The sequence below is a fragment of the Lissotriton helveticus genome, chromosome 8, assembly GCF_964261635.1.
Source record: "Lissotriton helveticus chromosome 8, aLisHel1.1, whole genome shotgun sequence".
NCBI classification, from domain to species: domain Eukaryota; kingdom Metazoa; phylum Chordata; class Amphibia; order Caudata; family Salamandridae; genus Lissotriton; species Lissotriton helveticus.
In genome coordinates, this window is record NC_136069.1 from 333,032,254 (window position 1) to 333,060,033 (window position 27,780).

General features: G+C 43.3%; 1 protein-coding gene across 2 annotated transcripts in view; it reads right to left on the reverse strand.

The window, feature by feature from the left end:
- ATP8A2 (ATPase phospholipid transporting 8A2) overlaps positions 1–27,780 on the reverse strand; it is a 1,791,179-nt gene that overhangs the window by 1,523,566 nt on the left and 239,833 nt on the right. For both annotated transcript variants that reach the window (XR_013599395.1, XM_078655985.1), the window contains exons 5-6: positions 17,560–17,600; positions 8,182–8,255 (exon numbers count right to left, since the gene is read on the reverse strand). Coding sequence is in view for 1 of the 2 variants with exons in the window: in XM_078655985.1 (XP_078512111.1) it covers positions 8,182–8,255; positions 17,560–17,600 (115 nt within the window). In the remaining variant the exon portion in view is untranslated. The remainder of the gene's footprint in view (positions 1–8,181; positions 8,256–17,559; positions 17,601–27,780) is intronic.

Genomic DNA, 27,780 nt, shown 5'->3' on the forward strand with positions numbered 1-27,780 from the left:
TTGTGGTTGTTGATTTGTTTGTGGTTCCAAGTGAGAAGGACTTGTTTCTCCTGATTTTTTTGGAGTTATCAAGTTTATCAGTTTTATTGGACTTTGTAAGCCAAGCACCTCTTCTGTGGGCATATAAATTGCAGCCGTTGGATCCTTTAAAAAGTGGAATTTCTGCTTCTCGTTCTTCCCACCAAACGTAAATGGTTCTGGAGTTAAAAGTGGAACCAATCTCCTTTTTTGTAGAATGGGCTTGTCTTTTATCATACTTTTGTTTGCAATCAGGGTTGGATCTTTTGTAAGCACCTTTCTCCTGCTTTTGCAGTAGGTGCTTGCCGAATTATGCATAGGAGAATTCGAATTGCATTGTTCTCCTCAGACTAGGGCCTCACTAAACGTCATAGAAGCAATTGGCCACCATCAGGCCATAGACAACCTTACTTCACCTCACTCAGCTATCAATATCATAGTTGTGGTAAGTTCTCTCATCCCTCCTTATCCATTGTGGGTCATTTCTCAGCTTTATGTGGCCAGAAAACCTTGTAACTATCAAGGTCCATGTGGGAGGTAGAATTAAGATATTCAACAACACATGGGCAAAAGATGTCAGTAACAAATGAGTGTTGCATTTGCTCTGTCAATATTTTATAGCAGACTGACCTCCCCCCCCCAGACTCTGGAAAATTCTTGAACTCTGCCCCAAAATCCCTCTAAAAACAAATACACTATGCTATCAGGGACAACCAACCCGTTGAAGCTAAATTGTTTGCCCTATATTAGAGGTAGGTGCTCTTTCTACAATTGTTAAATACAAAATTTCAGATTTCATTATTTATTACCTCCTCACTACACAGATCTTTTTAAAATCTCATCCTTAGTGGTTACATTTGTTCATATTAACCATAGTTTACCTTTTGCATCTTTAAATGGAGTGGAGAAGCGTGGCTCAGTGGTTAGAGGCGGCAGACCCGGAAGCTGAGATCGACCGTGAACCAGGGTTCGATTCCCCGCCTCGGTGGGTCTCGGGCTCAAAAATTTCACAGACTCGACAATTCTCGCTCCGGTGCCTACTCGACTCGCGGGGTCACACTCTGCGACTCTGGGCAATAGCTTGCTTAATCTCCACTATGGCCCCTCGCGGTGGGATGCCTGGCTTTCACCTTGTGGACACCCTGCCAGGGGTTTCTCACAGGGGAATACCAGGACGGGTTCCCTAAGCAAGCGCTTAGATGCCGTGTTGGTGATATGCGCTATATAAATACATGTACATTTACATTTACATTTACACACAAATGTATATCATAAAATCTTAAATTTCTGATCAGATTGCCTGCTGATTCAAAGGCTGTCCCCAAAAGGAGGGGTTGATGCCACAATGTGCAGAATCTAGACTTTAGGTGAGTGGTCAAGTTCTAGTCTGGACTTGAATTATGACCACCTTGAATCATAGAACTAGTAGAAAAAACTCTGTATCAATCTGTCGCACTACAGTTCTGGTCGGTTGTTGTGAGGTAGTATCTCCTTGGATTACTGCATTTTTTTGTGTAAGTTCAGGGTGTAAACTTCACAACAGCACAGATGCATCCAACTGTTACTTCTAGACTATGCTCGAAGCAGTAGGATATCTAAACTGCCACAGGTAGGGCAGTGGCCAAAAAACTTAAGATAGGTCTGCTGAGGCAGCTGGGTCCTGTCATCTTGAAACAGGAGATCTGGATTTATTTTACAGTAAGACTAAGAGGAAGTGCATCAAAAGAAGGTGAAGGGGGTGCAAGAAAATTGTTATGATTGGGTAGTAGAATTGTTCGACTCACTGGCTAGTGCACTGAATAAATCTGCCATCTCCACCACCACCTGCTCACAACATTCCCTGAGCGTGAAAGACTGAATCTGAAGAAGAAGATCTTGCTGGAAGAAGAATGTGAACTTATGACTCCTGGCCCTTGCTGAAAGAAGGGGACTATATCTTTCTGAAAACCTTGTTGCACAACACAGAGGTTCTTTTAAATAATTAGTAAGAGACAGGTGTACGTCTACACTTTTTTAAAAAAAAATTGTGGCTCCTGAAGAAGGCGTTGTTCTACGCCGAAACGCGCGTCGAGAAACATTCTCTTGCCACCCCCTTTTATGTTTTATTGGTTATTGCTCTCTCTTTATTCAATTTTAGTGTCAACATTTATGTGTAGTTTATAGTGTGATGCATTGTATATTTGAGTGTATTATTTGATGTTGCTTATTAAAAATTATATGATTTTAATACTTTTTGTATTGATTGTCCTCTCCTCCACATATATTAGTTCCCTTGTATATATCTTAATTGCCTAGGAATTGTTACATATATATAAAAGAAGGGGACTTGCACAAGGACTCGGGTACTCCTGAAGCCTGCAGGCACCCAGGGAGTGTAACTGCTCTACATTGGTCAAGTTGTTAGCTTCCTGTCGGCTTGCGTTAGTGACACAAAAAGCAGAAGGCATTTGCCCCCATGATGGCCCAGCGCACTAAAGAGCACCTGGCTGGAGACAGACCGCGTGCCCAGGGTTCTGCCCGAGGAGCTGGGGCTGCAGGACAGTCCAGAGAAGGTGGTACAAAAGGGGGTGGTGAAGGACAAGCATCTGAACCAATCAAACACTCACACCCAGTCAAAAGATCTGGGTTTAATCCATCACAGTTCTTTAGCCCACTCTGCCACCCCAGTTCAGACATGGGCATTTGCAAATCAGTCTGACCCTGTGCCTCATGGGAACAGTCCAGCCCGAACTGCCAAGCCATGCCTTCCCTGGACTTGAAACAAGCTTACTAGGACCGGTTTCTGGCATTTCAGCCGTCTTCAGCCAGGCTTGCTTGAATCCAGTGGCAAAGTGAGCAAGGGACTCACGTCTGAGCATACCCTGCCAACTTATGGCGAACAAAGTGGTACAAAGGGGGTGCTGACGGACTGTCCAGAGAAAGCATTACTAACAGTTAGAGACTAAGGATCCTAATTAAGAGCTTGGCAGATGGAAATCAGTCTGTCACGGTGGTGGTGGACATTACACCCGCCACCTTGTTAGATTATCATCAACCACGATCTCTGTACCTTGATAGAAACTACCATTATGACAATTCCTGTCAAGGTAGGAAACACTTGGTGGGTGGGAACCCAAAAGACTTTTAATTAGCTTTTTGAAAAACAACGAATAACATAGCCAAACCTAGGGAGTGTTTTCCCTGGACATGGGGGTCTTTATTTGTTTTTTCTGTCCATCACTGCCAGGTTTTACCTTGTGATATAAAAGGACACCACTATGTCCACCATAATTAGGGAGAGTGATGCAATGCCTGTCCTTCGATGGCCAATACTATGTAGCTGGAAGAAGCTTTCAGTTGATAGAGGCAACAGGGGCTCTGTCAATGGAAAGCTGATGGTATTCTCAACCCTAAATAGGGCGTGCAGACCGACACTTTGTTGGAGAAGGTACTACATTACATTGATGGTGACCAGGAAAACATGCTTGGTGTATCCTACCTCTGCTCCAGTCGGTCTGAAATTGTACCAGTTCCTGGTCCACCACAAACTTGTTTTTCCATAGTGCTTGACTATGTATAGGCAACTTTTGTCTTTTCAACTTCATATCTCTGGTTCATGTTACCTTATTTTGAGGATCTTGGTGCCTTTCTGCTCAATAAATTGTTCACTATTGTTCTAAATTGGTTTGTGAATTGTATTGTGTTGGTTCTTTAATTTAAAATTGTTGGTAATGCTTGAATTCAGCATACACAGGCATTGCTTACTGCTTGTACGATTGCTACCATTGGTTGAGCAGAGATTCTCTCAGAACTGTCTTTTGACCTTACTGGAGTGGGTTTATTGGTTTGAGAGGGGTACATTCCTCTCAAATGAATAACGCCATTTATGACATCTACCATTTTACAAATGAAACCGGCAGACGTGAGACATTAAACATGTCTTCTTAGTGACCCTTTAGTTGAAACCTTTGGAGACACCCAGCTATAGGAAGAGGGAACATCCACATGTGTGCAAATAGGATCAAGATGGAATGAGATGGCACAACAAAAGATTTGATTTTAATGTCCTCTTTATCAGAGAATATTGCAGATAAAAGGGATAAATTGGTATCCTAAGAGGCTGTATTGTCTTTTCAATGCTGTCAAAAAACGCACTACCCACACAGACAATACCTCACATCCAACAACATTCTGATTGCATTAGTGATGAACTTCATCCTTGATGGCAAACCCCAAATGCTAACCTAGTTCAATGAATTTCTCAATTCAGTCATTACTTTTGTGCAAAAAAGGCACCAACAACCCAGTTACCCTACAATGGGCAGACTTGTTTCTATTATTTTCATAAAGGAACAAGCACTATTGCCTAGAGTTTTTGAATAACGCCCATCAGTATTCATAGCATTCTTTCAAGCATGACTTCCTAACACAGATCAGTGTTGCACATTGTACTGTCTATGTTTACAAAAGATGTTCCATTTAGTCGATAAGTTAATGATTTGAAGAAGGCCTCTAGAAACCATCTATAAATACTCAGGTCTGATTCACAAAATTATAAACGTAATAATAAATATACGCACGAATCAGAGTTCTAATTTCACAGAACTCACAAAGATTCTATTTGCAAATATAGTGTGAATGCAAATTCTTTGAGTTGGTGAAACTACCTTTGCCATTGGTAGTTCTGGATTCACACATGCAGAAATACAGGTATGTAAGCATATCTATATATATACCTGTAGGAAATGTACATGCCTAAATCCAGATCAATCGGGTCCGAGTGCAGCTAGGATGTATACACTTACTCTGAGCAATAGTCAATTACTTGGATAGAATATAAAAACATATAAGGTGAAGAGCCCAACACTAGTATCAATAAAGCACATCTGTAAACATCAAAGCATATATGATGTAAACAAAGAACACCTCATGGCAATCAAACTGGCCCAAACAGAAATACACACACACAGTAGATATGGTAACCTCTTGGGCCACTTGCTTCGAGCTGAGTAAGACCCATTGAAGGCAAAAACAGAAAGCACAGAAGTACGAAATGGACGAAAAATGTCACAGAAATTAAGGTGGGCACAGTGGTTCTCTATGTGTCTGAGAACTACAGCAAACTATCCAGTCAGCTCACAACCTATGTGCTGCTAAGAAGCAGACTCTGTGGCAGCCTGTTACAGGTCTAATGAACATACCATGGGTTAAGGGATGAACAAATGGCACGAGAAAAAAATGTGTGACCGAGAAATACCTTAGGAGTTAGGTGGCAGCTGCATTGATTCATGGGGAAAACTATAGATCAGGATTTTCTTAGAACTTGGTATTTGTATTCTACATGTTAATTCTCATTTACTATTTATTAGGCCACTATTAAAATAATGAACATTGGAAAGTGTCCACATTCTAATTTCCCCTTAGAACGATATATATTCAGGTGCTCACCTGCACAAGGCATCTGGAGTTTAGAAAAAAGCTTGATAAATGCCACAAGACTCAAAGCAGACCAAGCTGTTATGTCAATGAAGCCCATGTGAATGTTTGCCTACACCATTATTTAGCTCTACTGTAATTTCCTCGGACACTGAGGTTAATTTTAGCTGACATGAGGGGAGATGTTGGAAGGGATTGTTGTCGTGTTCTAGGGCCTTGGTTATTCAAGCCTCACGCTTGAGCTTAACTAACGCCTCTGGCAATTCATGGTGAGGAGATGCAAAATACCAACACGGAAAGAATTAAATATTTTTTGGGAGAGCAAAAATGTAGTCACAGATTAAACTGTAAAAGACAAACAATAAGTGCGTTGGTTTGTTTGGAACAGAAAATGAAACCTGGTAAGATTTTATTAAGTATTAATTATTGCACGCAGCCTTCAGGGGAAGGGGTGCTACATCATTCCCAGAATAACCATGCTGGAGTTCAGAAGGTGAATGAGCAATAAGGATGCCATTAAAGTTTATTTTTATCTTGGCAGATTCTAATGCATTCAAAGATAAGGGTCAAATGTCAGGCTATGTCTTCTTTTCAACACGGAGATTGGTGTTTACTTTTCTGTCTCTAACTGCAAAGTAAGAGCTTTTTGTAAGGTGAACAATCTGACAATCTTGCTGGAGTAAGGGGGGCAACAGTAAAGGCTGTAGGATGTCAGTGTTTCCCTAACCAGCAACAAAACGTACATACCTGTAAATAAACTCTACTAATATTCCAGCATTTGTCAGCAGTTAGGAAAGGAGAACTGAAGCATATTTTTTTTTGTAAATCTGATGAAAACCAAGTTTTTAATAGGATCAAAACAAATCAAGCCACTTTACTTGTATCCAATGTTCATAAATTATCATTTGCGCACTATAGTTTAATTGGTAAAACTGCAGGTTACGAAATTTGTGGTCATTTTATTGGAAAATGTGTAGTCTGTACAAGTAATAGATTTGATTCATTATGCTCCAAAATGCACCATCACTACATACCACACACCCTTACCTCTCTCCTGCTGAATGGGCATTGCTCATTTGCTACCATTATTATTCGTGAGACACTTGAATTTTTCACAATCCCTATGACTTCAGTGAAGTAGAGTTGATGGCAGCATCCCACTCTGAAAATTGTGCCAGCACCACTGGATTCGCCTAACAAACAACTTTCACTAACTGCTGAATGAAAACAAATGTTTTCCCACCCATAATGCAGTGTTCCAGTAACCTTAAATGACAGATATAATGGGACAAGAGATTGCAATCTTACATATTAATTTTGGGTGGGTTTGCAGGCTTAACTATTTTAACAGCCACAATAAATACTTTTTCCATGGAGAAACTAGTGATCTCTTCTTTCTCTGTCATGAATTAAGCTTCTTCAGCAGAAATATTAAAAGCTAGGTTGAAATGAAGCCTGAATCTTCCTGGGACCAATTTTGGATACATTTATCTGTCTGGCATCCATTTCTCTATCTTCATATCTATCCATCTGCCTGGCAGTCCATTCCTCCTTCTGCTTCTCCCTGCATTCCTGGGTGCCTGTAAATATATGTGCGTTTTCTGTGTCTACATCTGTATGTTGTCTGTGTGTGTGTGTATATAGGTACATGCATGTCAATTAGTCTATGTAGATGGGTACATGAAGGTCTATTAAACTATGTGTGTGTGTGTGTACCAGTATATATGTCTGAGTTTCACTTTACTAGCCCTGACGAAGTTCCCGTGGCAAGGGGGAACGAAACGCGTTGGCTGAGTGCCGTTGTTGATTTCCAAAGAAAATCTAATAAAAAATAAGAACCTTCAAAGAATTTACATCCTCTTGATTTGTCCATGTAGTGCACCTTACTTTTGTCCTTAATTCTACCCACTCCCCATATCTCAAAATAACTTACAGACCAATAGCCAAGCAGTATATTCACATTTGAGTTCTGAATGTCCAACAGTCGTTCCAGCAGAAGGACTTTTGGGTAATTTATTACCTATTTGCTTTTTGAAAGGATGAATCCAAAACATATTCTGTCATTGACTTTTCCATATCATGTGTAGTGGTATCCCTAACATAACACACAATGCGTGAACACAACTTGCACTTTTGTGAATAATCAAAAATAAACAGAATAAAGTACAACTACAAAGTCTCATCCATTCAACTGTTTGCAATCCATCAAAAACCTGAAGCACGTTCTGTTCAAATTTTGATACTAAAATATACAATATATAATGACAATGTATGTGTTCCACGAAAGACTATTGAATTATATTGATTTAAAAAATAAAATAAACAGAATGACACATTTAACAATCAAGGTACAACAATATTGACAGCAATTTCCTTTGATAATTCATTTAAAAAGTGCCTAATTTGTAACATAACAGCTGTGTTAAATACGAGAGTAAAATAACTTTACCGTCCTTTGTAAAACTACCCCTATTTCCAATTTGTTAAATAGAGGGTACAGAACACTAACTCCCTTCACAAAATAGCAAACAATGGTGGAACAATGTTCGTTGAAGTTTCTGCGAAAAAACCTATCATTAATATGCCATCAATTCCTTCTGTAAATTTCTGAATTAATGTAAAGAAAATAACTTTAGTTACCCACTGCTCTACTAAACAATAGGCCAAGCAAGTTTACGTACTAATAAAGACAATATTTAATTAGTTCAGCAATGTAACTACATAAATCACGTTATGAGTGTATCTGACCTGGAAGATAAAATGATCATGTCTGCTGGTAGATGCTGTCCGTTGGTGACCTTCACAATGTCTCCTACTGCCACCTTGCGATTCAGGAGTGGAAGTGCAGAAAAATGGAACAGGAGAGAAAGTTTAGAACTTTGTTGAGTATGGAATGTCTGCAGCTCTTTTATACAAAACAAAAGGTATTTAAAAGAATCTATATAAACGGTTTCACTTCAGAAAACACCCAAGTCGCTAGGTTGTAGCAGAAACATGTTAAATGAATATCTTAAAGCAAATAAATGTAATGACGCTGAGTTACTGATATTGTAGTTGGTAATAACTACTAGACATGACGACCCTAGAAGCAGCAATAGCAATGCATTGATAGATGCTAGTGGATTTTTCTAGTTACTAGATACAGGAAGCAAATCAAAGGCAGAGTTCAAGTTACATGGGTACACTCGACCTTCAACATAAAAGAAATCACACTGACTCCAACTATTACTAGCAATAAAAATACTCAAATGTAAGACTCCTCATTAAACTTATCAGAGGATGTTAATGGTATTTGAGTAAAGACTAAAGGAGAAGTAGAAAAAATAAAACAGACATGTAGCCTAATTGTTTCAAAATGATATCATATTTTGTGCGAGTAGAAATAACAAGTCTTCTGTTAATTGTTGATCAAAGATCAAATGAACGCTGTTACACTACACAAATAAAGGGCTCTTCCAGGCCTCATGCATGCAATGCCCTGGTTGAGACAAATAAAACCAACATCGTGTATGCTGTGTAAACTTGTCGGAGAACATCATTCATTTAATCTGCTTATGTCCGGACTAAGTGGATCCAAGACAGAGGTTGTTAAGTATGCTATTTAACTAGCGGGCCATTCATTTATGCAGACAAGCAGTAATAACATGTTTTAAATCATCTGATACAGCACTGAATTGTATATTTGTAAAATTCTTGGGAGCCGTGGAAATGAACATGGCATATATGAGGCGATTACCCTTTCAGCCCTAGTAATGAATGTTTTCTTAATTAATATAATATAGAAATATGTAAGGATCATCTTTTGTTGGATTCTGGTAAATGTAAACATGTCATAATTTTTATTTTAACAATAGTTAGTGCTTTTATAACTATGGTTACATTGATTTCCTTCATGATGTTTTTATTCTTTCAAATATTGTAAGATTTTATTTAATCTACAATAAAATATTATATATAAAGGGTTCTTTAAGTTGACCACAGCGCACAAGGCCTTTAACAGTAACAGAGCTGTATGTCTGAAATGCTTACCATGTGCCTAGTGAACATTTTATTGAGAAAGATGTTTTCAGATTTGAAATTATTTCTTTCATTCCTAATGTAGCTGAAACTTGGAGGTGTATTGGTGTGTACAGCACACTCATAACGAACAGCGGCAATGTATATTACAGAGGTGGGAGAGGAGGAGAGTGCAGGCAAGGTCTGCATGGTGAAGGTGGACACTGAAGGGCGCATTGCAAAATGGAAGTAAGTGAATAGGGAGCTAGAGGGAGAGGGACTCATGGGAGGGAGTAAGACAGAATAGAAGGAAAGGGGAAAACAGTAGAGTACTGACAGTGGTGAGCAGCAGAGCAGGAAATGGTCACAAGGTTAGCAGAGGTTGAATGTGGGGAAGATGGACACAGGAATGCATTATACAGAGGAGAAGGAAGGTAGCTAGACACTACGTTGAGCTGGCAATGCAATGAGAAATTCCTTTTGAGATAACCCAAATTAATGGGGAAATATAGGAACAGGGAATACAAACATGAAACAAATGGGAATGAGTTTAAGTGCCAGCCATACATGGGTGCATACAAAACATACAGCGGCCTACTCACAAAGGTAAATTTGGTGTAAGTTTACAAACAACTTTTCCTCACTTACACCTTTGGTAATTTATAGAGGAATACCTGGCAGGCATAAGCCCTTTTTATGGGTATGGAGATTCCCGTACCCCTAAACCCTACTCTATGCAGATACTAATGGACAAAAATTCAATTAATTTCACACACATGTAACTTACACCATTATGATTCAGGTAAATAACATTAAAAAAAATATCCTTGCTAAATTGTCTACTGCTTTGTATGCCTTTTGAACGTTTTGTTTCCGTAACAGTTTTATGTGATTTATTAATGTAAAATAAAACAAAAGATAAATGTTAACTTCTACAGACTTTCTAACCAAAACACACCTGCATTGTGTTTCCAAAACCTACAGTGCTGGCAGATAGTTACAAAAACAGGTGTGGGTTTACAACATATGTGAACACCATACAATTACATATGCAATTTACAGCATACATAATTTATGCATACATAAGCCAGAATTATGTGTGTATTATCCAGATCACTTCAAGGCAATCATGTGTAAGGGTAAACTATGAATGTTATAATTTACAAAAGTGTTTTTGAATTAGCCTCAATGTTGCCACCATGTCTCCTAGTCGGACCTCACTTACATCCTTTATTATTCATTTATCGTTTTCTATCAGCAATTTCAGAGGACATTTTAACATGTATCTGCAAATTTTGCTACTTTAGGACAGTATTTGGAAGTATAGCAGACATGCAGGTAGAGAGGAAGGGAAGCTGGGATAGCAATTGAATTAAGAATGTGTATAGGCAAAATAACATTTGATTACATTGCCCCCATATTGAAGGATCTTCAATGGCTTCCAAGAGAGGCCTGGAATCAAATTCTGTTGCATACCCTTCAAAGTGGTACACACTGGCAGACCCAGCTACCTTACTGAACTGCTGAAAATCCTAGGCGGATCAAGATAATCTCACAGAAAACACTCCTTCCTGTTGGAGTGTCTAAGATTCAAAACACCTGAAGCTCAAAGACCACCATTTTCTGGTTACTCACACACAATCTGGAACTCCCGTAAAGCCAATTACAAATGGCTCTAACATGCTCCCCTTTAGAAAAAGACTCAAAACACCTGGCGTGAAGATACGCCAGCCTGTTCTCTACCTCCGCCACATCCCCCACCCACCAAATGCATCTGTACAATATTTGACTACTGCCCCTTCGAGAAGGGCTCTGCTGCGGAAGACTCCTCTCTTCAACATATTATTTTTTTCCACTTATCAGCTATTTCCCACTACCCTGTCCCCACCCCAGCATGCCCATATCCTACCCTTTAACCCTTTGGTTTCTTTCACACTGATGTTGCTTGATGCTCATTGTAAGCCTATTATCTCATGTGCAGTTCTGTGTTTTGCTTACAGCACTCGAATACTACTAGGTGACGCAGTGCTTTAGAAAAATCGTGGAAATAAATAGTTGCATTTAGTGTCTACATGGAACTCTGAACATTTAACGTGATTTAAAATAGACTGAGTTCTGCAGAACTCTAAACATAGGGCAGCCCTTCAAGTCTGAGCTGCTCTTTGATGGGGTCTCCTTTGATTGGTCATGAAAGTGTGAAATGAGGAAAATTATGACCAAGTAACTTTGCCCCTCTCCCACCCTAAAAAGGCAGAATGAGTGCCAAATTCCACCAACACATATTATCAACGGATAGTGGTGTGTACGTAAATATTATGGGGCGCAGAAAGGTTTTGGGGGGCTTTGCAGCTACACTGTAAGGCACATTCAGGTCAATTTATTCATCCTATACCATCTCTCTTTAACAGTTATTAACAGTCTGTGAAAGGGAACAAATTTAATTGATTTTTTTTAACTTGTTTTTATTGGCATTTGTAGTGTACAAAAACGTGGTATGTTAGGATGCATTTGAATTACTTGCATTCTTTGCATGTTATAGCATTACACATTGGTGAACAGATGTACTTTATCCCATTTTATTAAAAATTGCGGACAGGAAGACATCACATTATTTACATACTAATCAATCTGAGCAAGGCTCACGGTCGGAACATGGGCAGCATTGCTGTCCAGTAAACTAGCAGAAGACTTTGTCATAAATGTACAACAAGGGTCTTCCTTCACTTGTGTGATACTTGTGGGGTCCATCACTGAAGACTTTGTTTATAATTATACTATACTTATATTTCACGAACGATTGAGTCAAGGTGGATTTGCCACGTATGTTTTAAGTCATGAAGTATTTTGTGGTGTAGCGGTCTAGCGTTGCCGCGTACGCCGCGCTATGATGTCACAGGAAGTCCGGCGGCGGCCATGTTTTAGGCATTGGCGCGCGGACTCCATGACGGATTAAAGCAAAGTCCGGCGCTCCCGGATCCATTTATTTTCTTAAATAAATATCAATCAGTTACAAATTACCCAGCGTCTGTTGTGGTCACTGCCTGTACCCTGAGCCAACCCACAACATTACAATGGCGACGAGGTCGTGAGGGTGCCATTCCATCCAGGAGCATCCAGAACCCACTCAGGGGCTATACACAGCACCACCCAGGCCGGGCACAACCTCCAGCCGTGCCACCACCGGGAGCGTGGCAGAGACGCCCAGAGAGCAGCCACCCATAGCGCAGCGCTGCTCCAGCACTTCGGGGCCTCACCAGGGGCGTCAGGAAGGAGCCTAGCTGCCCACGACGCAGTACAGAGGTAATGGCTGCGCTAGGGACGCAGGAAGCGGAGGACACCGGGGAAGGCCAAGTAAGCTGGCGCACAGGGGCGAGGACCAAGGAGGGGCGGGGATTCGGTCCCAGGAAGGCGACGCGACATCAGTGAACGAACGCCGCAGCGCCACACCTCCATATAGTGCCGACAGCCCTGAGCAACGTGCCTTCGTCAATGGGAACATGTGCGTGCAAACGTTTTCCCCGACGAACCAGATGCCATTCTTGCCCAAAGTGGGCGAGCCGGAGATGCCTTGGGAAGACTGGAAGCCTTACTTCCTGAACTACCTCTCAGCACTGGAGGAGGAAGGAGGGGAAGAGTTCTCACGTGCACGGCGCAAGAAAATACTGCTTCACAACTTAGGCCCAGCAGGGCAACGATAATATCTTCACCTAGTCAAACAGGAAAGGCCAGCCACAGACACAGATGTGTTTCAGCATGCCTTGGAGGATTTAGACGCGCACCACCACCCAGTTGTCTGCACAGCCATAGACCGGTTCAATTTCTTCCAAAAACAAAAACGAAAGGGGAGTCGGTGGAAGAATATGTAGCGGCGTTACAGAAATTAGCCCTCACGTGCAAGTTTGGAGTGCTACAAGAGGAACTAATCCGGGACCAGATAATCATGCAGACGATCAACACATCGGTACAAGAGAAGTTATGGGTGAATGGTGATGCACCCCTGAAAGAAGTAGTGGCATTGGTAAAGAAAGCAGAGATGTCCAAAAGGTGTGCGGAAGCAGCTAAACAAGAAAGCAACCAAGGGACAGCAGTGTATAAAGTGATGGACAAGAGAACGACGGAAGCGAAACAACCGACAGGACAACCTGGAGCACGCAATCAGAAAAGGTACAACCCCAAACCAAGCAAACCACAAGAACGGAGAGGGTGGCACAAGAACTCGTGCTACGGATGTGGTAGCAACGCACATGCTCCCAACGACAAAAGTTGTCCGGCATTTGGTGCCAAATGCTCGTATTGTGGCATCTTTGGGCATTATGAGAAGGTGTGCAGGAGGAAGATGTCCAGAAGCGAAGTCAAATATGTGGCACCAGAATCACACAAAGAGAACGAAGAGGGAGAGACTGAGGAAGATGAGGAAGTCTTGATGGTAGGTGAGCAAGTCCTGGGCTTGGAATGCACCACCGACAGGAAGCCCAAGTGCAAAATGGTCATAGGAGGGATACCAGTGACCATGGTAGCCGGCTCAGGATCGCCCTACACGATCATTCAGAGAAGCGTATGGGAGAAGGAATTTGCACCCAGGACGGGCCATCACTTGCTACCATCGGACATCCACCCAGTGACGTTCACGGGGGAACCCATTCCAATGGTGTAATACCGCCCGATGTCATTTGCATTCAAAGGCAGAACAACGGAAGGGAAACTATACGTAGCCGAGAAGAGACCATCCGTGTTGGGCTGGAGAGACCAAGGAGCCTTGGGTATCAAATTGAGCCCGGGAGGACACCCACAAGTTCTCATGACAATGGACGAGAAGAATCTCGGAGCACAGGGATTGAGAGATGAATTTCGGGCGGTTTTCCGAGACACCATAGGCCGATTGGCGAAGTTCACACATAAAATCTGCTTGAAAGAAGGGGCACAACCTACGTGCCATAAAGTACGCAATATTCCGTTCAGGTGTAGGACAGCCGTGCATGAGGAGCTGCAGAGGTTGGAGGAGAATGGAGTGATTGAAGCGATAGACAACGCAGAATGGCTAGCCTCCGAGAACTAAATAAAAACATTGTGGTCAACAAGTTTCCACTCCCCAAGATCAACGAAATGCTGGCTAGAACTAAAGGAGCGTGATGGTTTACCACGATAGACCTGACATCAGCCTATCATCAAGTGTTATTACACAAGTCATGCAACCATCTCACGTATTTTATCACACCATTCGGCTGTTATAAATTCTTGAGGATGCCATTTGGATTGGCCTCAGCGGCCGCTGTATTTCAAAAACTGATGTACCGTCTCTTCCACAAAATGGAAGGCATCCAGTTCTTCGAAGATGACATTTTGGTAACGGGGACGACACGAGAAGACCACGACAGGAAAGTGAGGACAGTACTGGACACTCTAAGGCAGAACGGGCTAACCGCCCAATGGGACAAGTGCAAATTCGGAGTACATTCAGTTTCCTATTTGGGGCATGAAATCAGTGATCGAGGGATCGAATCGAAGGCTTCAAATGTATCAGCGATCAGTGATGCTCCCACGCCAGAGAACAAAGAAGACATTAGAACCTTCCTGGGGATGGCAGAGTTCTATAGTAAGTTCGTCCCCCACTTTGCCTCAAAGACTCATTGCATGCAGCAGATGTTGAAGGACAAAACAACCTTCAAATGGTCCGAAGCGGAACAGAAGGAATTCGAAGAGATTAAACATACCATCTGCGAAGCTGTGCCCATACAGGGGTTTGATCAAGACGCCCTGACCGTGCTGACCACGGACGCTAGCGATCGAGGGTTAGGCGCCGTGCTGATGCAAATGACAGCTGAGGGAGAAATACCACGATAAGTTTTGCATCCAGAGCGTTAGCCCCAATGAACAAAAGTTCAGCGTCATTGAGAAGGAAATGCTGGCGGCTGTATGGGGGATGGAGAGGTTCCGACAGTTTCTGTGGGGTGGAAAGTTTTTGCTCCGCACCGACCACAAGCCCTTGGTGAAGGTGCTAAAATCGAGTGGACACGACTATGCAACAACCAGAATTGCGAGAATGACGTTCAGACTGCTCGACTACGTGTACGAGGTAGAATACTTACCCGGCCACAAGAACAAGGTAGCGGATTTTCTAAGTAGGGCAGCGTCCAAAGAAAGGGGGGAGGACCAAACCATCAGCGAATGGGAGGAGTATGCAATTGCCATGACAGGAGATCCGGAGAAGGCCGCAAGTGCCCAAGAATGGGAAGTTGAGTAGGCCAAGGACATGACACTCAATGCCGTGAAGTCGTACGTGACCACAGGATGGCCGGACAAAAGGCTCATGGACAAAGACGTAAGACAATACTGGGAAGTACGAGAGGAACTCTCGATAGGAGACAACCCAGGTTTCCTGTTAAGGGGCACCAAGGTGGTCCCCCCCAATCTCTGACAACCCACCTGTTGACCATAGGGCACGAAGGTCACCTTGGCATTGTAAAAACCAAATAGAGAATGAAGGAAGACTATTGGTGGCCAGGAATGGACCTACAGATTGAGAAACATGTCCGTACATGTGAACAATGCAGCAATGCGGACAAGACCCAAAGAGTATTATGGCCTCCCTTAGGGAAGTATGACTGTCCAGAGAACCCATGGGAGGAAATATCCATAGACATTCTAGGGCCCATTCTGGATGAACAGGGCACGCCTAAGTACATCACTGTACTCCTAGACAGATTCTCGAAGTGGCCAGAAGTGGACGTGACGGATAACACTGAAACAGAGACCATACTGACTTTCCTAACAGACACCTTCATAAGGGAAGGAATCCCCAAAGGGATACTGAGTGACAATGGACCACAGTTCGTCTCTGCCAAATGGGATGCGTTCATGGAGAGGAACGGCATAGCCGTAAGACACACACCAGTATATCATCCAGCGGGAAACGGCCTCGCCGAGAGATTCAATAGAGTAATCATGGGGTCGATCCAAGTGGCGATCAGTCAGGGCAAGTACTGGGAGAAGGAACTCAAGAGACTGATGTGGGCATAAGGCATAACACCCACTACCACGGGTTATAGTCCATTCAGGATCTTGAGAGGTCGTGAGCCATTCACGAAAGACAACGTTGCCTGGAAACACCTCACTATACAAAGCCACTGGTCACCTGTCGTAGTCCGGAAGAATCCGGAGAAAGCCCAGGCAGTATATACGGAACAATACAACAGGAGACAACGCCATGGAAGCCACTCTGGAGAGAGGGGAGTGGGTGAGAGTAAGACAGCCCACGATGAAGAAGAAGGGAGACTGCAAATTCACCCCCCCTCTACAAGTCATGGAACCATACACCAGATCAGCTCTTCTCACGATGGGAGGATATGGTCTCAAGACCGGATGGCGAAATGCAATTGCATAGAGAATTGGGACACTAGGAAGGAAAACGGGAAGGTCACGCCGGAGAAGGAGGAGTCACCTAGGAGAGCCAGAAGAAGTGGGGGAGCTGCAAATTTCGGGAGAGATCAAGGCGCCACAGAGGAGCAGGACGAACAAGCTTCCCACAATCCGAAGAGAGTGGAGCAAAGAGAGGAGATCGAGAGAGTAGACACGGATGTAGGTGAAACACAGAACACTGAACTGAATGAACAATCTCCCAGAATGGAGAATTGCAGTACATAGAAGCGAAGGGGCAGGAAGATCAATCTCCCCAGAAGGTTCGAAGAATATGACATGGTATGCAAGTAAGACTGTTACAGTTACATATTGTTGTGTTGTGCAAAGGGGGGAGATGTGGTGTAGCGGTCTAGCGTTGCCGCATACGCCGCGCTATGACGTCACAGGAAGTCCGGCGGTGGCCATGTTTTCGGCATTGGCGCGCGGACTCCGTGACGGATTAAAGCAAAGTCCGGCGCTCCTGGATCCATTTATTTTCTTAAATAAATATCAATCAGTTACAAATTACCCAGCGTCTGTTGTGGTCACTGCCTGTACCCTGAGCCAACCCACAACTTTACATATTTAATTCTTTAAACACAGAGGTGTTTGTCACATTACAGAATGAAGGAATTTTGAACAGCGTCTTGGGAAGTTTATGCTTATACATAGATAACCAAGGCAGTCTTCTGGAAGTTACACTTTTTTAAACATAGCAAAATGTATCATTATTACCTCTTTCCAAATCATGTTCTGCCACGTGCCACCTCTCAACACTGAAAAAGAAAACATGGCAAGTTAATTTGTAACAGGGCGATCAGGTCCATTACAAAATGCATCAGTCTCATCAAAGTTGAAAACTGCGATTATAAAATGCCGCTTAAAGCTGGTCTGTAAGTGAATGCTGTTTTGTGTCAGTGATGTTGCAAAGCCTTTCGATCAACTGTGTTTAGTATTTTTTTTTTTTTTACTATACTATCCTTGTCTCACATCCTCACATAAAAAGCTGGATTATTACAAATGGAACTTTCAGTGCAGGCGATGGCAAATCAAAAATGATATTATTTTATGTAGAAGTGGATGCTTCAGTAAATATAGAAGAAGCTGTGGTAAATAAATAAATAATACCCTATTTTTGAATGAATAAATGAATAACAGATAGCTCAATAAATAAGAGTCAAGATTCGAGGTAGTAGGAGTTTTGCAGGTTTAATACAGCAAATACAGGAATAGGATGGCAAGGCCCAGCAGCGCCGCCGGGGCCAGGATCGGGACAAGGGAAAATAACTTTTTAATAACAGTGCATGAGCATATATACATAACGCAAACACATAGCATTACATTGCAATAGGCGTAGCAGTGGGTGGAGCAAAAGGCGTGACGCGTAGCAGTCGCGAAAGATAAGGGTGAAAAGAGGTGTAACAGGGCGTATACATAGACATGTGATGCAAACGTAACAGAATATGTCATGAATGGGGCGGAAACCATGGAGGGGGCTACCTGAGGAGCCGGGACCTCTAACCTGATGGTGCGCGCAAACTAGCAATGACGTGTTACTAGGAGAAGCTGGGGGCTATGAACTCTGTGCTAGGAGCAGAGACTGAAGTCTGGAGAGTCAGGGCGACATGTACCTAAACAGCATCTAGTATCTGATGTTTAGAGAACATGTTGATATAAACTAGAAGTCAGGAGGGGAAAGGCTAACTTGATTCTAAGACTGGACCATGCATTATTCTACATGTAGTGCGTGATGAAGAATATTAAATGACCATTAAATGCAGTATTTCTCTAACGTGGAGACGTGAAGGCTAGACAATGACGGAAACTATCGATGCGATTCAGTAGCTTTAGGAATGCAGAGAAGGAGGACTGAACTGATAACTGGAATCATAACATATTCTTGGCAGACTCAGAGGCAGAGCCAGGGTGAGCCGGGCACTGCGAGGCAGGAAGTAAGTGAAGGGTCGAGGATACAGGTGGGGGCTGTATCGCTCCTCAGCGAGGCTTCAGGAGACAGGAGCTGAATCTGGTGTCCGGGCCCTTTTGAGGCCTAGAAACGGGGACTTTTCAATAGAATAACGTGCACACTGAGAAACGTGGCAACGTAGCTTTACATAGGCCTGATATTCGTAGTATTCACGAGAACTGGAAACTGGCATACTAGAGGTGGACACAACTGTAATTGCGTCATTAATCGAACATAGGGAATGCATATGCATATTTAATCATGCACACATAACATATGATGGATGACACGTAGGGACACAGAACATGGCAAAATTTACTTTTCCACATTCCCTCCTTGTCACTACGTTTCCATCAGGAAACATCAATATTCATGATACCATCTATCATTTCATACAGTATCATTTGCTCGTCTCGAATTATCCTGGAACGGGATTTAGAACGGGGCTTGGGACTAGGAATACAAGAGGTAGCACAGATGCCGCAAATCGCAGGGCCACATTGTATACAGAGGCAGCAGCTGAATATGATCGCTACTGCAATACCTAGAAAGGACAAGACTTTCCATCCCCAGGCGGAAATTATATTCCAGAACCAACCGGACCATGTCCAGGTGCCTGGATCTTGGTGTAACAGATGGGCAATTTTATGGAGTCTGGTTATAGCTGAATAAACAGACGGCGCGTTATTTGGAATGAAAATGCAGCAACTAGATCCGATGACTCTACAGGCCCCGCCCCTATCGGCCAGTATGACGTCAAGGACGAGACGATTCTGTAAAACGACAAATCTCATAGCAGATTGCTCTTCAGTTAAGTTACCTAGAGCAGAGGCAGTCTCATTTACTACAGCTTCGAGGGTTCTGGTTAACCTACGGATTAGCTTACTATTCTGGATAGGTCCTATAAAGAAAAAGAAACCTCTGTTGAAATCTGTATACTGTTCTAGAGCAGTTTCAGTATAATCGACAATTGGGGACTCCCTTCTATGTCTAATGTGTACTAGATGTGTGTTTCTATGATAATCAGGTGGGGCTAGGAAAACTGGTGGCAGTAGGAAGGCAATGTAACAGGTTCCCTCCCAATCGAGGGGCAGACGAACATATGCAGTTTGACCACAAATAAAATAAGAATGACGTGAAGCTTTGAAAATGGATTTCCCACTGTCACTATACTTGACAATAGTAGTACAATCACTATGTCCTACATGTACGGAACCATTATTTCGGACACATAATTCGCCTTTAACTGGTAGTACTGAAATAGCAGGTAAGTCTGGAGTAGTATCAGACTGAACATTCAGGACCATGAAATTCGAAGAATAGTTACCTAAATTATACACTTCATTTTCTAGATCTAACCCGGTTCTGTGGGGGAGACCTTGCTTGTCTGGAAAACATGTACTGTTAAGAAAAGACATATCTGTTGAGGATGACGTTAACGTGGACCATGCTCCACACGAACCATTATGTGAAAATGGATAAGGAAAAAGTGGCAGAACTCCCTTCGGTATCTGGAAAGGGGGGAGTCGACCACACACCCAACAATTAGTGGCATTGCTGGTCTGATGTGAGTAATGTAACATGCGGATGAAAGAATTATTTTTCATAGCGAGGCGGTAAGAGAGTTCATGAGGAGGCAGATCACTAAACGTGTGCTCTACTGTAGCATTAGCAGACTTATTTACATGAAGAACTGGGAAATACAAGAAAAATGCATAACTGGTGCAGGAAATCATAATGCTGAGAAACAATATGAAACATAGAAAAACGATACATCGAATTGAGTTTTGACTAACTCTCTCACTATGGGGGTCTATTTTATACATGTCAGAAACAGTCTAACCGTTTCACCTAGGGGAGGACTTAGACAATCAAACTGGCTGACTTATTTTACTAGACCGGAGTTTCAACTTATACTCCTGTTGCGGAGTTTTCTCTAACAGGGGAGGGTTTGTAGCAATGTCTTTTGCGGGACAGTCCTTGAGAACAATATTTTGGCAATCCTTCAAATCCTGGGAAATGTTCTTTGAGACGGGTTTCAGTCCATAAAACTTCTTTATATGTGAAAGGTGCACCCAGCCTTTGCGACCCTCCAACTTCACGGCTGTACGGGTGGCGAGGAGGACCTGTCGGGGCTCCTTCCAGCGTGGCTCCAGCGGACTTGAGTGGTCAAAATTGCGGACCAAGACCATGGATCCTGGAACGATTTCATGCGGTGCCACCTCGGTATTGTCTGGAAATGCGGCGGCAACCTGTGAACGACAAGAGTTGAGGGCAGACATCAAGGAAGCTAGGTAATCTGTCAGCATATTACTTGAAACATCGGTAATACTTCGGGGTCTAGGAGTACCCCACATGTTAGGGGGGCGGCCGAAAACGACCTCATACGGGGACAGACCTGATCTGGAATGTGCGACCATGCGCATATAAAATAAAGCGACTGGCAGAGCTACTAGCCAGTCCACACCTTTCTCTTTACATACTTTTGCAATACGGATTTTCAGAGTCTGGTTATGTCTCTCTACGAGACCGGCTGCTTCAGGATGGCGTACACAATGAAACTTCCACTGGTACCCCAACAAAAGGGAAACATGCTTCATTAACTCAGATGAGAATGGCTGGCCGTTGTCAGAATATACGACTCTAGGGAGTCCATAACGGGGGAAGAACTCACGAACCAACTGCTTGGCAGTGGTCGCGGCTGTGTAATCTGGGACTGGATATGCTTCTGTCCACCTGGACAAAGCGCATACAACTACAAGGACATACTTGAAACCTCGACATCGTTCCATCTGAATATAATCCATCTGGAGGACTTCAAAAGGGTGGTCAGGGGGCTGGAATCCACCTTGTTCCACCGGGACACTTTTACCTGGATTAAACTGGCAACATATCATACAGGTACGGACTTTCTGTTTGGCTGCAGCTCGTAAATGCTTGTTGAACCAGATGTTCTGGATACTGTCTAACATAGCTTTTTCTCCTAAATGTGCTGGACTATGTGCGGTATTAATAATGACTTGAACCATAGAGTCGGGGAAAAACCATGTGGCTCTACCCTTCGTTAACCATCCTTGATCTGTCTGGACCCCTCCTTGTTCGGACCATTTCTTGATTTCTTCGGGAGTAGCATGTAACTGTATGTCTATGACATCTTGTGTAGGGTCTTTAACTGTCATACATGTAATCGGATCTGGAGTGTGTGTCATGTTAACTGGAATGTCTAGAGTCTGTGCTGTAAGCTTGGCTGTGCGATCTGCTAGATCGTTACCTTGAGAAATGGTGTCAGTAACTTTCGTATGTGCTTTGCACTTCATGATAGCGATAGATGTCGGTAAATGTATGGCATCTAACAGAGCTTGAATAAGGAGACCATGCTGAATCTTGGTTCCATGAGAAGTCATGAAACCTCTCTCCTGCCAGAGCACCCCGAAGTCGTGTACAACTCCAAATGCGTAGCGTGAATCTGTGTAAACATTAACTTTCAAGTTCTTGGCGTGTATGCAGGCTTGTGTCAGAGCAACTAGCTCTGCTGCTTGAGCGGACAGGTGTCAATACGGTGTGTTTCAATAACTTCAGTGTCAGTAGTCACTGCATACGCGGCGACTAGTTCTCCTGTACTTGTTCTCATACATGAACCATCCACATAAAGTGTCAGGTCGGGGTCTGGTAACGGAACATCTGTCAGATCTTGTCTTGGCTTTGTCGTAATGTTAACTACTTCCACGCAGTCATGTGTGGCAGAATTCGGAGTAACTGATGGTAACAGTGTAGCAGGGTTCAGGATGTTGCAGCGTCTGATTTCTGTGTGTGGCTGGAACAGTGTCAATTCATAACCTGTTAAACGTGCAATTGTCAAGTGCTGAGTTTGTGTTCGGTTTAAAAGAACTTCCACGGAATGTGGAACTTGTACTGTCAAGGAGTGTCCTAAGACTATGGAATCACTTTGTCTGATAGCTAGGGCTGTGGCTGCAACTGACTTGAGGCACGCAGGCAGAGCCTGGGCTACAGGATCTAATGTGCTCGAAAAATAAGCACAGGGCTTGTATTGTCCTGCTTGATCTTGTGTGAGAACAGATAATGCCGTACCTTCGCGTTCAGTGACGAAAAGTGTAAAAGGCTTACTGTAGTTCGGTGTCGCTAGAACTGGAGCTTGGCATAGGGCTTTCTTTAACTCATTGAAACTAAGTGTATGTTCAGATGTCCAAGGGAGGACAGTCGATACGGCTGCCTCCTGTGTCGTTAACTGTATCAGTGGCTTGGCTAGAAATGCATACTGAGGAATCCATTGTCTGCAGTAAGAAGTAAGGCCGATAAAAGCACGTACCTCCTTCTGGGTCTTGGGCTGAGGAAGACTCGCTATTAACTGGATACGGTCTGGTGTCAACTGCCTACCCCTCTTGGACAGTAAGTGTCCTAAGTAGACCACTTGCTGGACACAGAATTGAAGCTTAGAAGGGGACACCTTGTGCCCCATCTCGGCTAGGAAATACAAGACTGTAAGGGATGCTCGCTCGCAAGCACGTTCAGAACGGGCTGTGATCAGGAGATCATCGACATACTGGAGCAGGGCAGTGTCAGTTGGCATGTGAATGTTGTCTAGTTGTCTTTTAAGTGCTTGACTGTAAATGCTAGGGCTTTCTGTGAAACCTTGAGGAGCGCGTGTGAACATATAGCTCCTTCCATTTAAACAAAATCCGAAAAGGAACTGGCTGTCTGGATGAATAGGGACACTGAAAAACGCGTTCTTGAGGTCGATTACAGTAAAGAACGTGGCTTCGGAATCAATGGCTGTCAATAGGGAAGAGATATCTGGAACGACTGGGTACTGAGGAATAATACATTTATTAAGTTCTCGTAGGTCAATCACTAATCGATATACTGGGGGTGCATTTGGATCAGTACGTTTCATGACTGGAATGATCGGGGAATTGCATACATTGGAGTCAGTTTCTACAACCACTCCTTGAGCCATGAGCTCGTCAATAATTTTGGATAAGGCTGCTACAGCCTCAGGTGGCAATCTGTACTGTCTGATTCGTGGTAACACCACACCTGGCTTGAGAGTCACACGATAGGGTGTGATTTGCATATAACCAACATCAGTTGGACCTTGCGCCCATAGATGCTGCGGAACATTAGACAATCTGGGATCAAAATCTCGTAATACATAGTGACCCTTAAAGTCACGTAGGAACAATCGTATTCCCTCTGGGGAACAGCATATAACTGCACCTAACTCTTTCAGTGTTTTAATGCCTAATAGGTTTTCTGGACATGACTTAGTAAGTAACAGATCAGTAGTGCGGGACAATGGACCTACTTCTAGAGTAACTGGCTTTGATATTTCATTTACAATGGGTTTTCCTGAAAATCCAAGGGAAACATTTCTTGAGCCTGAGAGCGGAGCCCCTGGAACTTCGGCGTGACTAATTGTGGTCCTACTTGCCCCTGTATCAATCAAAAACTTTCTGTCTTTCCCTAATACTTGACTGTGAACATAGGGACCTTCTTGATCTACAGGTATCTCGATGAGAGGCAAGCCTACCTCCCTCTCTAGGCTGTTTCATGAATACTGCTGGTACTCTGGATACTCAGACTGTGCATACTGGTACATCTGCTGTGTAACGTGCTGTGTTGCAGCAATAGGCTGCGGTGCGGTAACTGTCTGTGGTGCATTCTGTGGCTGAGGAGTCTGTGAAACTTGTTCTTGTCTAGGCGGACGTGGTCTTTCTTTAGTCTTACCAGTAGCTATGTTGTGTTTCAGAACTGCACACTCGTTTATAAAATGACCTGGCTGTTTACAATAATTGCAGTTCCCTTTAACGGGAGCTGCAGGATGACTGGCTTGATTCGGACCCCTCTTCTGACTGTCTTGAGGAACAGATTGTGCAACTAGTACTTTCATTTTTGTGTCTTTCATACGTTTTCTCTCGTGTTCTTGTTCTTCCCTGATCCTATTCTGGTGGTATTGGAGCATCTGCAACATCTGGGACGGGGTATTAGCTTGCCAGGTACTTTCGACTTTCAAAACTCGATTTTTAATTTGTGGACTTGAATTCTCGACTAATTTAGTAACAAAAAGGTGAGGGTATGACTCACTACTTGTCTTGAGGCCACTGTTGATGCTAAAACATTTCTCAAATCTGGAATAAAAATCACTAATATCTTCGTCTTGTTTCTGTTTACAGGCTGAGATTGCATCCCAGTCTTCTTTTCTAGTTGTCAATAATCTAGGTAAAACTTGTATTAATAATTCTGGTAATTCTTTACATTTCGCTCCAAGACCGGTACCTGGTACTCGTGCCTTGTCTTCAGCTTCTAGAACTGCCCAATCGATCTTTTTCTCTCCCACCTCCCATTCTTTTTCCTTGAGTTTTTCATACACCCCTGCGGGCAGCAGAACCTTTAACATTTTAATTATATCTGGATACGTGTATTCTCCCATACGGAGCATGTCTTTTAATTCTCTATGGAACCCTGCTGGATCTTTATCATGACAGGGAATTAATTTCTTCATCTCTAGGAGTTCCATCTTTGTAATCGGAGTGTAAACAAACACTCGTTCTAGTTCGCCACCCGTTCCTCTAACTGGGTGGACTTCTCGTAACGGATTCTGTCTCTCCATGTAAAATGGTTTACTTTCTGGGGGTGAGACATGAACAAAATGCGGGTTCAGAAACGTTCTATATTTGTGACGCTGTTCTAGAATGACACTAATTAAGTCGGTACCTAAACCTTTCCATCTATACTGGAGTAACTCGTTCAGGATATCATGTAACGGGCCGGGATCAGAGTGCTGACCCTCATACAATGTAATGAGGTGCTGAATCATATACATACCCGCCAGTCGTTGTTCGGCTGGGGGCATTTTCAGAAACATTTGTGCCACTATTTCGTCTGGAAAAGTGGTAGAATCAGTAATCCATCGGACTGCTGATCGGGCTAGTTCTTGTTCATGCATGGTACTCAACTCACTGTAACCGATTCGTGATTTCAGAATGTGATCGGTAGCTTGAAACACTTGTTCTAGAGAACCTTGTTCTGGTGCTGGATGATGAAAAATAGACTTGTGTTCTAGGCGTAAATGGCGATCTGGAAATCTAGATTTTCCTACATACGCTATTCTGTCGGGATTCTCGTTGTCTAACTCTTCAGGATCAGAGTTACTTTCTTTCTCGCTTACTTGTGCTGCTTTACGCTGTTCGTGTAACTTTATTATTTATTTACGGATTTTCTTGTACATACTCTCCATAGCACCGACGGTCTTGTGCTTACCCTCGGCTATATTATCACTCCACCTTGTCAGGGTTTTCATTTCAGCCGGATCTTTAGACGGGTAATCTTGTTCTCTTATTAGACAATTGATCAGAAACTTTAATATCATGAGCTGGGTCTCAGCTTTCCTTTGAGACATGGCCTCGCCAATGCTTTCTGGATCATCCCCTGTACGGATGAAACGATATATTCTGTCTAGATCTTCTTTCATATTCGGTAAGGTGACTAGATACTCGGTCACCTTTCTTACGCGGAATGAATATAAAACCATATTATCCTCGCCTGGGACTGGATCATAGCCGCATTCGGCAAGGGATTTTCTTATTTCTGCTACAGTCTGATGTCTGGGCGTACGCTGTGATGCTTGCATATGTAATTCGGCTGTCGTTAAACGCTTGTGTGGCGGCGGGGTTTGAGGAGTACCTCCCCCTGCGGCCCCTAAACTAGAGTCGTCTACTGAGGCTCTTCGTCCTGGCAGAGTGGGAAATGGAAATGTAGGCTGGACTTGTATGGCGGGCTGGACCGGGGGTACCGTAACAGGTACTCCGGTGTCTGGAGGAGCGGGAAGTGCCTGATTTACAGGGACTGGCGGAGCGCGAACAGGATTTGCATATTCTGGGACTGTGTCGTCCAAATAGGACGAAATAAAAATATCGGCTGCGGTCTGTTTGTGACGTAGCTTGGTCGGAACTAATGGTGGCGGGAAATTACTGGATGCCTCTGGGGTCGCTTTTGGCAAGCCCTCGGCAAGGAGAGGATACATACCCCTAATAAGGGCATGCCTCTGTCTGTCTGACTGTTCGGCTTTGACTTGTTCACCTATCTCGATTAGTTCTTTTTCTTGTGCTCGTTCTAAGGATTCTCTACTTAATTCTGACTTTCTGATTTCTTTTTCAGTTCTTTTATGAGCTTCTTTGCGCCATAACTCGATGGCATCTTTCTGTGACTGTCTGGCTTTCTTTTTCCATAATGCCTCTTCTACTCGCATGATGCACTCGGCATCCCATGTACCCGATACGGGCCATCTATACTTTTCTTCTAACTGTTTGGTATAATCCACCCATAAGTCTAGATACAAAATGGCGCTTATGCCATGCTTCTGATACATAAAATGACCTGGACTGTCCCTAGGCGGAACTGGAACTGCTGCTTCCAGCAGACCCTTTCTAGTTTTTAACTGACGTAACTTAGAAAACAAGGGCATGACTGGACTGTCATCTAGACATAATACAATACACAATGAACACGATACTTATCCCCCATTCATACCACGACATTAAAATACATGAAGAACATTTAAAAATAACAGTTCGAACAGAATACTACCTGGAATACGGAACACAGAATACATGAACTTCCTCGAGAACAGAACTGACTGGAACAGAAACTAGGTGCACTGCTGAAACAGTACGAAACTTACCGGTCTCATAAAGAGACACGTCAGGACCCGCATCCACCGAAGTGGACACTTCGTTTGTGGGTCTGTGTACCACCAACCCACGGACCAGAGTCAATTAAATTGACCCTGTCTAGATACTACCCCAGTAACGGTACTCACCGGGCAGCAAGAACGGAAGGCCTCAGACTGGACGGGACTGCTTGGACGCCGGACGGACGAACTTCGGACTTCTGTTACAGGTGGGCCTCCGGATACCTCGGACCTTGGACTCTCGGCTTGGGCTCTGGTCGGGACTCGCCGCGTTCCTCCACCG